This window comes from Oryzias melastigma, linkage group LG5, assembly GCF_002922805.2.
Source record: "Oryzias melastigma strain HK-1 linkage group LG5, ASM292280v2, whole genome shotgun sequence".
In the NCBI taxonomy this organism is placed as follows: Eukaryota; Metazoa; Chordata; class Actinopteri; order Beloniformes; family Adrianichthyidae; genus Oryzias; species Oryzias melastigma.
The window spans coordinates 35,740,494-35,758,342 of NC_050516.1; the positions used below are offsets into that span (position 1 = coordinate 35,740,494).

At 35.9% G+C, this 17,849-nt stretch overlaps 2 protein-coding genes across 3 annotated transcripts; both read right to left on the reverse strand.

The window, feature by feature from the left end:
* Positions 1–1,763: 1,763 nt before the first annotated feature.
* LOC112145363 (transmembrane protein 82) lies at positions 1,764–5,376 on the reverse strand. Of its 2 annotated transcripts, XM_024270532.2 has the most exons (7): positions 5,006–5,376; positions 4,211–4,358; positions 4,071–4,143; positions 3,821–4,001; positions 3,340–3,757; positions 1,971–2,155; positions 1,764–1,898 (listed from the first exon to the last, which is right to left on the reverse strand). In XM_024270532.2, the coding sequence occupies exons 2-7, from the start codon at positions 4,290–4,292 to the stop codon at positions 1,842–1,844; spliced, it is 996 nt and encodes a 331-aa protein (XP_024126300.1). In that variant the 5' UTR covers positions 4,293–4,358; positions 5,006–5,376; the 3' UTR covers positions 1,764–1,841. The 2 variants fall into 2 exon arrangements, with proteins under 2 accessions (XP_024126300.1, XP_024126301.1); XM_024270533.2 differs by lacking the exon at positions 5,006–5,376 and having other exon boundaries at positions 4,211–4,553.
* Positions 5,377–6,312: 936 nt separating this feature from the next.
* On the reverse strand, positions 6,313–15,350 carry slc25a34 (solute carrier family 25 member 34). Its single transcript, XM_024271263.2, has 6 exons — positions 15,082–15,350; positions 14,281–14,914; positions 10,161–10,226; positions 8,839–8,991; positions 8,620–8,754; positions 6,313–7,119 (listed from the first exon to the last, which is right to left on the reverse strand). Exons 2-6 carry the CDS (start codon positions 14,755–14,757, stop codon positions 6,949–6,951), a joined length of 1,002 nt encoding a protein of 333 aa, XP_024127031.1. The 5' UTR covers positions 14,758–14,914; positions 15,082–15,350; the 3' UTR covers positions 6,313–6,948.
* Positions 15,351–17,849: the final 2,499 nt, after the last annotated feature.

Genomic DNA, 17,849 nt, shown 5'->3' on the forward strand with positions numbered 1-17,849 from the left:
ACTTAGTGTGTTTGTTCAGTTGAAGAAACTTTATTCGTCTTTGTTGCATCAGGGGTCAAACGTTTGTCAAGTTCGAGTGTTGATTTTTTTTCTACGACTTAAAAAAATGTTACAAAAGTTGCACAAAAGGTTTTATTTGTGGACTCGATGAGGAAACTGGTTAAATCACTGCCCAGAGGTGGTCTAAAAGTAGGAAAAAAACACTAATATTTTGAATAAAATTCCTAAAAAGTTTTAAAATCTTCTATCTTTTCATTGACTTTCCCAGCGGTGAAGATACACAGAGCTATCATAATCAGACAGGAGGAGATCAGCTTCAAAGCCACGCCCCCTCAGAGGAGATTTTGGAAACAGAGGCTTCAGATCAACACAAAAAATGGCTTTTTAAGACATTTAGGTTGAGAGATTTTGGTTAAAAACTTCATAATCATAATTATAACACTACTTGGAATGCTTTTTTAGAATAAAAAAATTGTCTTTAATAATTTTGAATATCAAAATTGAGAAACAAGAGTTCACATGTGAAAAACAAGCTTAAAAATACAACTGTATGAAAAATAACTTCAGATTGATTGTTCTCCAGTCGAATAATGTGTATTTTTTGCTAGTTCTATGTGAATAGTCTGTAGTTCTTTGAGGTTTTCTTTTAATTTAATTGTTGATTCCGACTTATTTTCATGATATTTTCCGTATTTCTAGATCCAAGCTCGGCGGTTTTAGTTTTGAGAAAAGCTTGGAAGGGTAAGTTATAAATTACACTTGCATTTACGTAGATTTAAAAATTAAAAATATGCTCATGATACACGAACTTTAGATACGTTTAGGTGACCTCTGACCTACTCCAGTTCATAGATGATTAATTTTGTTAAAAATGCAGCAGATTTGATCATTAGTTCAAAATGTAACAAGATTTGTTTAAAAATATGTAAGTTGATTTTTCTTTAACATTAAATTATGGATAAACATGGTACAACATAGTGAAAATGGGGCATTTTTCCATGAAATGTAAGTGATCATCTGAAAATGTAACAATTTCTGAAATTAATAAAGGTTTAGTCTGTAAACCAGCAATTCTAAATCTTAAAAACTTAAGAAAATGTGTCAGGTTTTAACCCTAGAGCACTATTACCGAGGGATTTTCACCCAAGCAGAAATATTTACATGATGTTCAATATGTTACATTTTTCTGGGTGAAATCTCACATGTCTCTAGTGTCATTTTTTTCTATTTTTTAATTTTTTTGTTCTCAAATTCCTAATTTTTTAGTAATTTTTTCGCATGTTTTTATGATCTTCCTAAGTTTTTATTTTCCATTTTGTTACATAAAAGACAGTTGAAAATGAAAGAAAACTTCTCTAATTCATCATGTGTTGTCATATTTTGATCTGTTTTTTTTTTTTTATGAGAAATCCTTTTGATTTTTGTATATTATATCAGGTAAAAATGACCCCGCAAGAATTATGGTTTAACTTTTTATAACAAAAGTGTTCTAGGGTTAAGAACTGTATGAAAAATTAAAAGTTTTGCAAATCCAGGAAAAAAAAAATAAACATCAAACTAATTTGTAATATCTCTGAACATCCCAGACACATTTTTTATTCATTTTTCGTGACTTTCCCAAAACATTGTGAGGTCAAGAGATTGTAGAGAAGATTATTCATTTTCTTTTAATACTTGCTTTTATTTTGGATGAGCTAAAACAACTATCAGTAACAAAGATTGACATTTATACATCTCCAAAGTGACAAAAATATTATTTTTTTATCTGTAGTTAAAAAGTGTCTTTGCTCTAAAATCCAAGTTTGGATGAACCTTCAAGTCTCATCTCAAAGTTTCTTCTCTCACGTCCTGTTTCTGGACCTCTCTTCATTCTCACTCGAGCTGGTTTCTTGTTCATCCTGAAAATAAATCATAAATAATCAATCACAAAACACAGGAGTTGCAAATTCCAGCATTTGATCCGAGCAGACCTTCAGCACAGCCTGCAGCAGATCACCGGAGGACAGCAGGCAGACTCCTTCCCCCAAAAATGAGACGAGGACGTGAAGAACATCCGACCAGTTCCCCACGGTCAACATCAGCACCAGCAAGCCTCCTAATCGGATCACCACGATGCGAAGGAGGTTCTCTGTGTCGGCCCGTCTCTGCTGATCCTCTGCAGACGAGAGACCAAGCTCCACATAAAGATCTTTCTGTCATCTTGTTGGGTTTTTTTAGAATAAAAAAATAACGGAACTCCTTGTTTTTACTATTGATAAAGCTCCACCTTATCAAGATCTTCCAGATAAGATTTTCAATCTTTAAAATGTTCAAAAACATTTTTATTTTAATAGTTTTAGGTGAAAAAAAAATCCAGTCCTGGAAACTGCAAACTTTCTTCACGATTTGGTTGTAATTTCAATATTTGGTTTTGGTTTAACATATGAATTTGTATAACAAAGCAAAAGCAAATATATATATATATATATATTAATTTGCTAGTAAGAAAGTAATAATAAAGAAAACTCTTTCCGTTGTTTTCTACAAGATCTGGTGCAGGGATCTGCAACCTGCGGCTCCGGAGCCACGTCTGGAGTTTCTACTGCTCCATTGTGGCTCTTTGGTTCAAGAAAAATACAAAGCTTTAAGTAAATTAACACCAAAGCACAGTCGCCATAGTGGTTCAATAGTCAGAACTAAACATTCCATTGTTTGGAGTGTGGCTCATGGTTCCAAAAATACAGATAATTAGCTGTGTTGTGATTTTAGAAAGTTACATTTATGAAGTTCTAGCTCAGATGCACTACAAACGCTTAAAAATAATTGTATTTTTGATTTTTTTTCCATTGCTGACATTACACTACCTCCCACTAGATTTACTTCATCGAGATGATCCTATGTGACACAGGAAGTCTTTTATTTTGAAAGAAATTCTCTGTTAAAAGTTATAAACTGTTTTATATTTGGGCCGAAAAAAATCTATTTTCTCTTAAAGTTTGTTTTATTAATGCCAAAAAATAATAGTTTATTCATATTTCTCATAAAAATAACAATAACATGAATACAAAGTCTTATTTTTCCTGAAGGATGTGTGGCTCCTTCTGGGTTGTGGTCATGAGAAATCGACCCAAATGGCTCTTCAAGTGTGAATGATTGCAGACCCCTGGTCTAGTGCAGTTTAATAAAACAATAAATACAAATTATTTCTTACATTTAGCACATTTTATATTTTCAACATACTGATTTGGGTCTTTAAGAACTTTTAATCTTTAGTTTCTGATCTTTTTAGGTTGTATTTTCGGTTTTATTCCTGCAGATTTTAGTTGAGATGATACACCTGAGAATTTCCCGGATCATCACCTTGAGTGAAAACCACCAGCATAGTGTAGCAGAGTGTCAGTGGAGTCCAGAACTTTATGGCATCTTTGTGGAACAGGAAGTGTTCATAAACCGTGGAGGTGGAAGCCACAGTCCCCACGGCGAAGGCCAAGACGACCGCTCTCTGCAGTGAAGCCAGCAAGGTGTGTCCAGAGGTCAGAAGGTGGATGCACTTCCCGCAGTACCGCTCTGTGCTGTGCAGAGGGTAGAGTCTGGCCGCGTGGCTCCAAAGACTGCTGCTGTAGCTCGCCACGACCCAACTGAGGCCGGCGGCCAGCAGCAAGCTGAGGGAGCTGTGGGGAGCCCCCTGATGGAGGAAAGCTAAAGTGCAGAGGAGGCTGCATCCCAAGGAAAACTGGCACTGAATGAGGAGCAAATCCAAAGGTCCTGCACCTGCGTTCTGAAGCAAAAGCAAAAATAAAGACAAACTCAAGTAAATGTGACACGGTTTATAGGGGCTCACCAATCCCGCTGACATCCAGGCAGAAACAGCTCGGAGTAAAAACTCCAGCACTACGAGTGCCGATACTCTGGACCCAACCAGAGACAAAAGAGCCGACAGAGTCCAGAACTGGAGAGCGGCTCTCCAGCTGCTTCTCAGGGGGGGCTTCTGTTCTCTCTCACCTGCAGATGTTTCAGAATCCCTGCAAAAAAGGAGCTAAATCAGACTCCATCCCTCATGAGTTCAGCCTGTCTCTCTCTATCACCTTTACCTGCATGTTTGAATGAAATTGTATACTCTCAACAGATTGTACAGAACTGACACGCCACAAGCACTCACAAGCCCTAAAAACAAACAAAGAGTCAGCAGCATCAAAAAATATAAATGAATCAATAAAAACTGTAAACTGACCTCGAAGAAAGCAGTCAAAAGGATTCGAGTCAAAAGGAGTCCACTCAAAAAGACCCCTGATCCAGGAGAACAGGAAAAACATATTTGGACTTTCCTTCCAAACATAAAGCTGTGAGGGTTAAAAAACTTCACTCAGAACCGCATAAACCTGGAGTTTAAAGAGACACAACGTTTTTTCCATTTCAAGCTGCTTTTAGCTTTCACTGGCCAGCTTCCAAAGGTCAAAGGACTTCACAGCAATTGTCATTGTAATCATTTCCTGATAAACGGGCCGAAAGTCCTTTCACAATAGTCGACTTTTGATTAAATTAGCAAAAAATTAATCATCAGGTTTCTAAGGCACTTTTCTTCTCTATGTCCAATTCATTTTAAATATGTATCATAAAGAAGCACCAATGAAAAACAAAAGTAATTTCCACATAATTTGCTTTATATTAATTCCGTAAAACCCACTATATTATTAAAAATATGACAGAAAATTCATTTTTTTGGGGAATTAAAATGTCTTTTCAAACCCTTTAAAGAAATTCACATAAGGATAGTATAAAAGACGATCCTTTGAGTGATTTAAAAGTTTTTGCTAGCAATAATTTTAGCTTTAGATGTAAAAATATTGACATGATTTTTCAGGAAAACAGCACATCATTTACCCATTGTCTCAAATTTGATCCAAACATTTACAACATGGTGTAACTAAATAATAAAGAATTAATTATTATCAAGTAATTTAAAACATCAAGTAAAGATGAATTATTTTCACCATTAACATTTGGAAATAAGCAAAGATTTTCCCGCCAAAAGAGTAGTTGAGACTTCACGGAGGCAGCCATTTTGAAACGAGCCAGAAAAGCCCTCCTGCTGCCCCTAGTGGAAGATTGATGAACTACAGGGACAGAAATGTGAACTATTTGTCCGAATTCCTTCACTACTCACTACATAGTGCACCACTAAATAGTCCGTTTGCCTTTTTTGTAGAACTGTCCGAAATTCAGGACCTTAGAAATTTCCCAGAAGTCTCTGTGAAAAATCAGTGTGCACCAATTCTCCCTCGATTGGCTAATATAGACCACAATGCATTGTGTTGTAACAATTTTAGTGGGGAAAAGAACATTTTTAAAAGCAACTTTATCATCAGAACACAATAGATTCATTAATAGAATCCATAAAATGCTCGATTTTATATTTTTATTTTGTAAAATCGCAGACGTAATATAAAAAAACAGCGTCCAAATTGGCTTTAAAATCCACGGCACAAGAGACTCCCACACTTGATAGTTTGGTAGTTAGAAGGTAGGAAGGGAATTCAGACACAACCGTATCCAGTTGGTTTTTAAGCAAAATTTGGAATATGCTAATATTGTGAGTATCAAATATAACAGGATTAAACATCAAATTAAATTCAACTTGCTTAACTTCACATCTACAACATGGGTTTCATATAGAGCTGGGTATCGCCAATAATTTCCAGAATCAATTTGATTCCAATTTTTTTCGATTCTTTTGATCCTCTTAATTCAATTTGATTCACATGGTTTACACATTCAGACACATTTGTTTAGAAATAAATGAATAATCTATATACATGTTTTGAAGATAATTCTGGTCCAGTTGACATACTGTAAAATTTATTTGTGAAATGATAATGAGATTGTCAATAAAACAGTTTTACATAGATTCTCAAACAGAGAAGCTCCAACAATTGTTCTGCCTCTCTTGTTTCAGTTTGGCCACTAGGTGGCGATCATGCTAAAGTAGTGCTCCTTAATCCAGACGAAGAAAAAAAGTATGAGCAAAAGTGTTTTAGACCACAAATTGTTACTTTAAAAATATGTTCTTACAAGAGTTTAGAAAATTAATGCATTTGAGTGTATAAAGATGTTCATTTATAATCAATTTATATTTAAATATGAAGCGTCAGCATTAGTCGTCCTATGGGAAATCCCATTATATTATTTTATTATCAAGCTAGTGCACTTTAGCTTTCTGATTGATCTCCACTTTAATGGATCAATCATTGATCTATTAAGCTTAGATTAATTGATTTTATTAACCAAGCCCTACTTTCATAGATCCAGTGAAACAGAGACACCAAGAAAACATCATGTTTCTTACAAAATAAACCTTTATTTATGATTATTGGGAGTACTTTAAAGGCCTTAAGATCACCAGGATGACTTCCTGTACATAAAAACCCTTCTTTTAAACAGTATTTTTGGCTTTGCACATATTTCATATGTTAGTAAGTTAAAAATAAATCAACAACAATAAACAATGTCAACCGTACACTTTAAGCCTGGAAAACAAACTTTAGAGTTCCATTCACAGTGTGTAACACTCCTGCTAGCAGGAAACCTGATCAAGTTTTTAAAATCCTGACAAAGAAATTCTCAATATTTATCTCACACAAGTGTGGATCATAACGAAGTGCTCCAGATTTCAATTTCTGTGTTTCACAGAAGGCAGTGGTGTGACATTTGACAAAATGGCTTTTCAATCAGAGTTAAGTGTTTAATATTAGAATTAAATATATTATGCCACATTAAGGACCCACTTCGGTGTTAACATATTCTAGTAGCATTTTTCTCCTGATGTAGGACATATAATAAGAAAAGGCATTTATATTTTCACTAAAATGTGTCTTTTTAACTCGGTTAATTTACAAAATGTCACACTTGCATAAGAGTCATTATCCCAGAGCAAAGGAGAGGTCCCTGGGTTTCAATGTCGTGCTTCCTCCTCTAGTCCCATTCGATGGCCTGTTGCCTCATCAGGTCCCAGAACAGCATGCTCAGCACCGTGTGCGGGGCCAGCCGCACAAAGACGGGGCCCATGCCTTTGTACAACCCCAGCAAACCCTCCGCTTGGCACACTTTCAGCAAACAGTCGGAAAAGCCCCGGTAAAGGTGGCCCTGGAAAAGAGGTGAAACGTGAGTCCTCACAGCTGTCAACTAGAAAAGTTGCATTACCTGCAATAATGCAAGTGTGAATGCTTTTTGCTGAATGTGGTCGCTGATTATACTGAAGCTGTTTGCTAGCACGTTACTAAAACACTGACTCAAAATTAGCCCAAAAAACATCAGTAGATGCAATATTAGCTAAAAAAAAAGAAAGAAAAGTGTAAATGTTGCCAAAATATTAGCTTAACCCAAAATTAGCCCCAAAAAAATTAGTAAATGCCAAACTAGCCAAAAAAAACGCTAGCATGTTGCTAAAATACTAGCTTAATTCAGAATTATCCCCCCAAAAAAACCTTTGTAAAGGCCAATTATGACAAAAAGCTAGCACGTTACTAAATACTAGCTTAACTCCTAATTAGCTAAAAAAAAACTCAGTAGATACCAAATTAGCCAAAAAAAAGGCTAGCATGTTGCTAAAATACTAGCTTAACTCAGAATTAACCCAAAAAACCTCACTAGCATGGATCCAGCCCTCTGGGTAATTCTATCTGGCCCTCCAGACCATTTTATTTCATTATATTGTTATATTATTATCTATCATATTATCTTGCGCTCATTTCTAACTTGTACAATTTTGATTAAATATATTTTTATGGAGAGTAAAATATTGAAAGTTATTGAAGTTTTAAGTTGATTTATTCTAGAATAATATTCCTGCCTATTTTAATTCATAATTATGATACAAAGTTACGCTTTTAAAGTTTTAAAAATTAATATTCTGCTAGCTTTTTGGCATTTACTAAGATTAGGCCATTATAGAATTTAGATAATACTTCAGCTACATGCTAGCTGTTTTGGCTAATCTAGGCTTTTTTAGGCTATTTTGGAGTTTAGCTAATATTTCAGCTACATGCTAAATCTTTTGGATAATTAAGACTTTTTTGTTTTTTTAGTCTATTTTGAAGTTTAGCTAATGTTTCAGCCACATCCTAGCTATTTTGACAAATTTCTACTTTTTTCAAAGTTTTTTTAGGCTGTTTTGGAGTTAGTCTAATATTTACGCGCTAGCTTCTTAGGCTAATTTAGGTTTTTTTCTGTTTTTTAGGCTATTTTAAAGTGTAGCTGTTTTTTTAGCTACATTTTTACTAATCCATTTAGCTAATATTTTAACAGCTTCAGAGTTTTCAGCTCTCAACTTCAGCGTTTTTAACTTTCAGCTTCAGCCATTTCAGCTATCAATTTCAGCATCTTCAGCGGCCAAATTCAGCTTACAGCATTCACACTAGCATTATCACAGGTAATGCTATATATCTACTTCATAATTATGTTAAAGAGTTTCAGTTTTAAAGTTTTAAAAATGTAGTTTTAGAGTGTTCGATAAATGTTTATCCTGTTCGGCCCGTGACCTCAGGTGTGTTTTAGATTCTGGCCTCTTGTGCGATTGAGTTTGACACCCCTGGTTTAAAGCATTCACACTATTAAAGAACTTCACTGAGAGGAAAAGACGCTCACTCTGCCAAGCTTGTCCACCGGCTGGTTGTAGAGCCGCGTGCTGATGACATCAAAGGGAGTCATGGTGATAGCTACCGCCACGCCACTGATGGTAGCGGCTATCAGCGCCATCAGCCATCTGTTTGAGCCGAACCACTAAATTAACAAAAAGGGAAACTGGGAGTCACTCACCTGCTGTCGGGTTTAACAATAACATTTTCAGCTGTTCATTGTTCCCACCTGAGAATGTGACACCCAGTCCTTGGCTGAGGTGAAGGTTGACAGCTGAGCAGCTGATCCCACCATGACTCGAGGCACAGCTCCGTTCACGCCCCTCCAAAGACCGCTCAGACCTTCTCTTCTGTAGATGGTAATGAAGGCATTGGACACGCCCTGAAACGAAAAAAAAAAAACATCATCACCTGAAGCGTTTACAGTTACGTGATGGAAGATCATATCTCTGTTTGTAGAATAAATATTTAATGAAAAGTTTGTTGAACAGTTTGGTCGTTCTTACATTAATTTACGATTCTGTTCATTTGAAAACAAACTATATCAGTGGTGTCCAAACTTTTTTCAAAGACAGGCAGATTTGGTAAGATGGACATGTGTGAGGGCCAACCCATTTATCTGACTTTGTTTTAGCGATTTTAAAAATACTACATTTAAATGAACAATCTAATGAACATTTTACCGCAGTGGCATACTTTTTATTTCTTACCATTAAACAAATATATCTATATATGTTTTTCTTAACCAAAATCCCTGTCAGTTTGCCAATTTTCACACACTTCATTCCCAGTTAGCAAATCGTAGATGATGTCTCGTCTCTTAGCGCCTCTTTATGATGAACATGAAAACATAATTTAGCCAACCATAATCAAGAAATATACACATAGTTTTTAGAAAATGCTAAAATGATATTGATTTTATGAAAGGAGCCTTTAGAGCTGATGGATATTTAAACAGGGGCCACACTTTGGACATGCCTGGACTATATGGTGCGTTCGCCATTTTGTAGTGGTGTCCGAATCTACAATTCCAAAATCCAGTGTCCTAGAATTTTTCCCAGAAGTCTTTGCGAAAAACTAGTTTGCATCAATGCTCTCTCTGAATATAGACCACAATGCATTGCGTTTTATTTATTTTTTTGCCCAAAAAAATGTGTTTAAGTGTAATTTTTCTAATAAACCCCAAAAGTTCTCATCATCAGAACACAGTGGAGTCATAAACAGACAAAATTCTTGTATTGATTAGATTTTTAACTTTGTTAAATCTGGGACGTCATACATAATAATGTATAAAAGTATTGAGCATGGTGTCTGAATTGTTTTTATAATCCAAGGTCTTAGATTGTCCTTCACTATATAGTTTTTTCGGGATTAAAGTGGCAATTCGGACATAGCCCAAGAGTTTCAGCATTTACACAATGAAGTTCATTCAACAGCAGTGTCAGTGATAGTTCTCATTCATCCAGATGACATTGTCTTGATGTCCCAATTTCAAGACATCCAACAGCAGTAAAAAAAAAGTCACAGCTGTAAATAAAATGCATTTCTAACCTGATGGTTATGCTGATGACCCACTGCTATGGCATGAATGGTCTGAGCTTGTAAATGGGTCTTCACCTGTAAAACAAAACTGTTATTATCATAAAGCATAGTTTACAGAAGCTAAACATGCTTAATTAGACAAGGTTGTTGATTTTAACTGCACAAAATCATAGAAATGTTCATTTTTGGTGTTTTTTAGTATCTTTTTAGAAGGAAAACTGTTAAATAGTGCTGCCACAAACGATTATTTTAATAGTTGACTAATAACCAATTATTTTTTCTGATTAGTCGACTAATCAGGTCATGCGCAAAATGGATGTAAAACACACATCATTAGCTTTTAACTGACTAAAAATTATATAATGCTAGTGTGAATGCTGTAAGATGAATTAGGCCGCTGAAGATGCTAGTGACGATAGCTGAAGATGCTAGTGACGATAGCTGAAGATGCTGAAATCAATAGCTAAAAACGCTGAAGTTGATAGCTGAAATTGCTGAAGCTAATAGCTTAAAATGCTGATAGCCAGTTAAAATATTAGTTAAATGACAACTTAGCTTAAAAAACGGAAAAAATGCCGAAGTTAGCCACAACAGCTAGCAGGTAAGTGAAATATTACGTAAACTCTAAAATAGCCTAAAAAACAAAAAAAAAACCTAAATTAGCCAAAACAGCTAGCATGTAGCTGAAATTATAGCTAAACCCCAAAATAGCCTAAAAAAATAAAAAATCCTAAATTAGCAAAAACAGCTAGCATGTAGCTGAAATATTAGCTAAACCCCAAAATACCCAAAAAAATAAAAAATCCTAAATTAGCCAAAACAGCTAGCATGTAGATGAAATATTAGCCATACTCCAAAATAGCCTAAAAAACAACAAAAAACTATATTAGCCAAAACAGCTAGCATGTAGCTTAAATATTAGCTAAACTCTAAAATAGCCTAAAAAACAAAAAAACTAAATTAGCTAAAACAGCTAGCATCTAGCTGAAATATTAGACCAACTCCAAAACAGCTTAAAAAACTTAATAAATGCCAAAATAGTCCAACAAGCTAGCATAATGCCATTATAACTTTTAACTTTGCTACACTCAGACTCCAAATAATATAAAGTAACCACTAATTGACTATTAAATTAGTTGTTGACCATTTTAATAGTCGATTAGTCGACTAGTGGCAGCCCTAGTGTTAAACTAATACAAAAATATGAGTGTCTTGTCTATGATCTCACAATGTCAATGAACCTTCACTCTTTTCATCATTCATTCCCAGCAGCACACAGAAGCAGTGTATTTTGTTTTTACAGTAGTCGTTGAGATGATCACGAGGATACATTTTGTGACTGAGCTGCCCACACGTCATTACTCCATACTTTCCTACAGTAATGATGAGGAGACTCTTCCACTCATTTGAAAGGAGATACGGGAGCATTCATGGAAATACTGAAACTTGAGGCTGAGGAGGACTGCATACAAGTTCAGTAAACACACTGTGTTGAAAGGCTGGCTCACCTGCTCCCAGAGATAATGCTGAGCAGATATTTAGTCTTTTTATTTTTAAAAGGTGATACTAAAACTGGAGCTTCTGCAGGGTTTAATACAAAAAGAGACAGAGATCTCATCGGGGGCTCAAGTCCTGTTCTGAACTATTCAACTGTTCCCTTACATGTGCATTCATGCGGACGGCTGTTGGAAACTTGACAAACACGATCACATCTCCGTGATCGTGTGGCCTCACAGCAGACAGAAATAGAAGAGACACTTCAGACATCACTAAAAGAGGTCCAGGGATTCTTGTTTTGGCTTTTCAAGCCAAATGTTGATCCTTTATATGACTGTGGATGCTTTTCCCTCTTAAATCTGTCCAATTTGTCATTTTATTGTTTAATGTAAAGCATTTTCTCATCTTTCTGTGATGCATTAAGAAAAAAATGGGAATTTCTATATTACAGAAACCAGTGATCGACTGTGTTAAGGTCAAAAATCGTTATACAAAAAAAAAAAAATCGTTATACAAGAGAAAAAAACCTGTTTTTTTACATTGTGGTAAATTAATAAACAAAGAAGCTTCAGAAAATCCTAATCTTCCAATATACACTCACTGGCCACTTTGTTAGACACAACTGTCCAACTGCTCGCTAATGCATCTTTCTAATCAGCCAATCACACGGCAGCAACTCACTGCATTTATGCATGTAGACATGGACAAGACGATCTGCAGCAGTTCAAATCCAGCATCAGAATGTGAAAGGTGATTAAAATGGTAGTTGTTGGTGCAAGGTAAAGCTTTTTGCTGAAAATGGTGACGCAATTTACTTTAATTGCTGAAGAGATTTGCCGAAAATGCAAAAGCTTGTTTGTAAAATGTTATATTTGCTGAAACACTGGACATTTTGATAAAATATGAAAGTGCACTGAAGTTGACCTAAATTCATGACAAATTTGTGGTAAAATAGATTAAAAATCCCTAATGCTGTACAATGCAAAATAATTAGCGTGTCGCTTAAATATGAGCTAAACTCCAAATTAGCCCGAAAAGCTTAGTAAAGTAAAAAACTAGCTTGTTGCTTCATTACAAACTAAACTCCAAATTCCTCAATAAACTAAATTAGTAAAAAACGTTAGCCTGTTGCTAAAATAGAAGCTAAACTCTAAATTAGCCTATTAAAAACCTCGGTAGGTAACAAATTTGCCAAAAATGTTAGCATGTTGCTAAAAAATTGGCTAAACTCCAAATTAGCATAAAAAGCCCCAGTAAATGCCAAATTAGCACAAAAAAACCACATTACTTAAATACTAGCTAAACTCCAAAATAAACTAAAATACATCAGTAAACTAAATTAGTCAAAAAAGCAGATGCAAAATTAGCTACAAAAAAGGCTAGCTCATTGCTAAAATATTAGCTACACTCTAAAATAGTTAAAAATTCTTCAGTAAACTAAATTAGTCAAAAGTGTTAGCCTGTTGCTGAAAAAGAAGCTGAACTCTAAATTATCCTAAAAAACCCAGTAGAAAAATAGCCAAAAATGTTAGCATGTTGCTCAAATACTAGCTAAACTCCAAAATAGCCTTAAATTCTTCAGTAAACTAAATTAGTCAAAAGCGTTAGCCTGATGCTAAAATAGAAGCTGAACTCCAAATTAACCTGAAAAACCCCAGTAGAAAAAAAGAGCCAAAAATGTTAGCATGTGGCTCAAATATAAGCTAAACTTGAAATTAGCCTTAAATTCCTCTGCAAACTAAATTAGTTAAAAATGTTAGCCTGTTTCTAAAATAGAAGCTAAACTCCAAATAAACCTGAAAAACACTCGTTGGCATGTTGCTAAAATATTAGCCAAACTACAAATCTTTTGAAAATTATTATAAAAGGATTCACTACTGTGTGAACGTTTACTAAGCATGTACACAATAACCAATCGTTACAACTGAGGTCTGGAGAAGAACATCTCTTAACGCACAACAACCTTGAGTCAGATGGACTACAGCGGCAAAGGAACACACCGGGTATCACTCCTGTAAGCTAAAAACAGAAAACTGGGGCTACATTTCACACAGAATCACCAAAAGTGGACAATAGAAGATCGGAATATTGTGATGAGTCTAGATTTCTTCTCCTCCATTCTGATGGTAGGTCAACTTCAGCGCTCTGTCATTGTTCTTTAACAAAATTTCCAGTTCTTTTAGCAAATTTAACATTTCTTGAATAGCTTTTGCATTTTCAGCAAATCTTGTTAGCAATTACAGTAAATTTCGTCACCATTTTCATCAAAAAGCTTTAGCATCTTCAGAGACTAATTCACTCTAGCATTATCGCAGGTAATGCAACTTTTCTACTGTTCTTTGATTTACTGCAGCTTTTCAATCGTTACTTTTCTCCTTCAGAATCTACTAGGTTAACAGTTGAAAAGTTACAGCATGTTAAAGATGTTGTGTTTAAGCGTCATTATGGTGTTTGTGAATTTCTTTCACAAGTTATATTAGCTGAAACATTAGAATCACATGAAATCAACAATTTACAAATAGACAAAAAAATCATTTGGAAAAAGTACAAATAATTGGCAATCGATCGATCTAAAAAAAGCCTAGAAGTACTGTTGAAGATTTAAGATACAAGTCTAGGATTCATAGCTTACCAGGTAAGCAGGAGAAGCGCAGAAGGCCCCCAGAGCCCCGACACCTGCCCCTGACAACAAACTCCCACCAGGGAGGGCGGTGACTCCCAGATATTCACAGTAGGAGTAACATCCCAGCCTCACTCCATTCATCACCCCCTGGTAGATCAGCCCGACTGAGAGCCCCTTCTGCAGACCCCTCAGCCCATCGGTGCGGCCCACCACCCAGAGGGCCTGCAGGACTCCCCGGTAGTGAATCTGGTAGGATCCTCGTGCGCAGAGCTCCCCCTGAAGCTGCAGACGAGTCTTCACCACCTCCAGGGGATTGGTGAACACACAGGCGCCACAGCAGGCCAGAGCGCCCAGTGCAAAGTCTAGAGGAGGCCAGACCGCTGTGGGAGGCGGGGAGGGTTCAAACACACCGCGGGGCACCACCGTGGAGGCCATCCTCTGAGCGGGTTCTTCAGGTGGAGCTTTCAGCAGCTGGACACCGCTCATCCCTGAGTTCTGAGGGTTTCAGTTTGTGTGGAGCCTGTTGAGCTGCTTACAGTTCAGAAAAGTTCAAGCTGAAGTTTCAGTTCTGCAGGAAAACACTTCTCTCTGGCCTCCTTGACCTCTGTTCCTGGTCTGTGTTTTTGCTCTAATAAGGCACCATCTGCAGGAGAACATGATCACAGTTCAGTTCACAACAGCCCTTCACATCGACAGCATCTTTAGGAACAATGGTGGAAACCTGTTAGACCTCATGCTGCTCCTCTCTCTGAACTCCAAAACAGCCTCAAAGGAGCTTCAGCTAAAATGAAAACAAGCCGAGTGACTTACATGTGCGATCAAAAGTGTGGTAGAGAAGTCCCAGCAGAACCTGCAGCATTTTCCCCTCAGTCTTCTGTCTGAGGCTCTCAGGGCTCAGTGATCCTGAGCAGCTCCATTCTTCCTCTGTCCCCACCATTGTAAACATGTGTCCTCAGCACATTCATTGTGAGAGGCTCCTCCCTCTTCTCCTCCTCACAGCCAATCCAGACGCAGTCCCGTCTGCCAGCTCAGCACAGATCTGAGTCTGGACAAATCCGCGCGCGCTCCTGCGTCCAGCCCCTGCGCCCGTCCTATGGGCTCTCTCTGGGTAAAAGGTTAGTGATGCTCGGAGGAAGGAGGCGGAGTCTGATGGAAAAGAGGGCAGAGGTGTCAAAACATGGCAACCAAGCCAAAGCAAAGCCAGTGTTTTCTGGTTGATCAAAGTGAAAATAGAACCTACGATTAGTGTCAAATGTTTTTAGTTGTTTATAAAGCATGTATGAAATGCACAGGCCAGGAAAAGTTGAACCTAATGGGTATTTTAACCATAGTCATCTATTTATGCGAAATTGTGTGTGTTGTGTGTATTTAAAGAGCACCTATTATGTAATCATGTATTGTCAATTATTGTTCAGTAATTGTGCGAATGCTTTGTAAACTTTCACCCATAGTGATTCTTCGGCTCCTTTCTGTAAGTTTTTCGGCACGTAAAAAATCCGTCACACTTTCAAGGATTTCAGCAATCTTAGTATCAAAACGTTCATTAATGCTTGTATTTTTGGTATTCATAAACTTAATAGTTTTTGAAAATATTGGGGAAAATATGCCCCTCAGGAAATGAACGTTTTGATTAGCAACAAGCCTTTTTAAATATATTCATGGGCTATATTTTCATCTTTGAGAAATTTTATGAAAAATTTGAGTTCACATAATATGTTGCAACCTGCTAAGATTTTTGGCTAATTTGTTATCTACTGGGCTTTTTAAAAGGTCGATTTAGAGTTTCGCTTCTATTTTAGCAACACGCTAACATTTTTAACTAGTTTACTGAGCAATTTTAGGTTATTTTAGAGTTTAGCTTGTACTTAAGCAACGAGCTAGCTTTTTGGTTAGCTTACTTTACTGAGGGATTTTAGGTTATTTTAGAGTTTAGCTTGTATTTAAGCAATGTGCTAGCTTTTTGTTTTGGGCTAATTTAGCATCTACTGTCACTTTTTTATGCTAATGTTGAGTTTTGCTAATGTTTTAGCAAAATGCTAACATTTTAGAGAATTTTTTTTATACTGGGCTTTTTAAAAAAGGCTGATTTAGAGTTTATCTTCTATTTTAGCAAAACACTAACATTTTTTAAGTAATTTAGTTTACTGAGCAATTTTAGGCTAGTTGGAGTTTAGCTTGTACTTAAGCAACGTGCTAGCTTTTTGGCTAATTTAGTTTACTGAGGGATTTTAGGTTTTTTTAGAGTTTAGCTTGTATTTAAGCAATGTGCTAGCTTATTGTTTTGCATCTACTGTCACTTTTTTATGCTAATGTTGAGTTTTGCTAATGTTTTAGCAAAATGCTAACATTTTAGAGTAATTTTTTTCTAGTGTTTTTTTTAAAAGGTTAATTTAGAGTTTATCTTGTATTTTAGCAACAGGATAATGTTTCTGACTAATTTAGTTTACTGATGAATGTTAAGCTATACTAGCTAATATTTAGGCAACATGTTTGCTTTTTGGCTAATTTGGCATCTAAAGTTTTTGGGGCTTATTTGGAATTTAGCTCATACTTAAGCGACACACTAAATATTTTTTGCAAAATTGGCATGTATTGTTAATTTTTAAGCAATTTGACTACAAATTTTTCTGAAATTTAGGTCTCCTTTATAGTTCTAACAACATTTCCAGTCTTTTGGCAAATGTAACCTTTTGCTAATAGTTTCTGCATTTTCAGCAAATCCCTTGAGCACTTAAAGGAAATTACATCACCATTTTCTTCAAAAAGCTACTTTCAGCAAAAAGTATTCACACTGGCATTATCGCAAGTAATGCAACTTTTCTAGTGGAATTATAAGAGCCCTAAATTTAATAAAGTTCTTTAAAAATCAGTAAGTGCTCTGAAAACTTACAAAAATGGCATTTTCTCTGTTTTATGCAACACATGTTAATCTAAACACATTTTCTAAAAATATTTTGCTTAAAACGTGAAACAAAAATCCTTTAAAAAGAAGTGAAATTTTAATAATTGAGGTATTTGTGATCCAAAGAAGCAATGATGTAAACTATAGTCCAGAAAACTTTTTTTTTTCTTAGCTTGTGTAATGTAGACCAGTTATGGACTATATATAGAAATATAGAAACCTTCATATTTGTTGAAGAAAGGACCTCAAACGAAACAGAACTGACAGTTAAATGAAAGCAGTGGTCATCTTGGTCCTACATATGTAAAGACAAAAGGAAACATTACTTTCCTGTTGCTTAAAAAATATATTATTTCCCACTTAAACTTCAGATTTTCTGCTCAGGAGCTTTTTTTGGTGTCAGAACCTCAAGGTTGTTAAAATTGAAACGTAGAGGTCAAAATTGGCACTTACATCAGACATAACCAACAGTTTCTGAAACATTTCCTTTTCTTTCTTTCATCCCAACACCAGCAGAAGTTCAACCTGGACAGCATTTCTGTTATCTAAGCTGAGGATCTGCAGCGACACCCGACACACTTCAGGACAGCAGAGCAAACATGGAGGTCTTTATTAATTAACTATGTTTATAGCACAGTGCCACATGGGCCACCATGGCCACCGAAACATCAGTCAA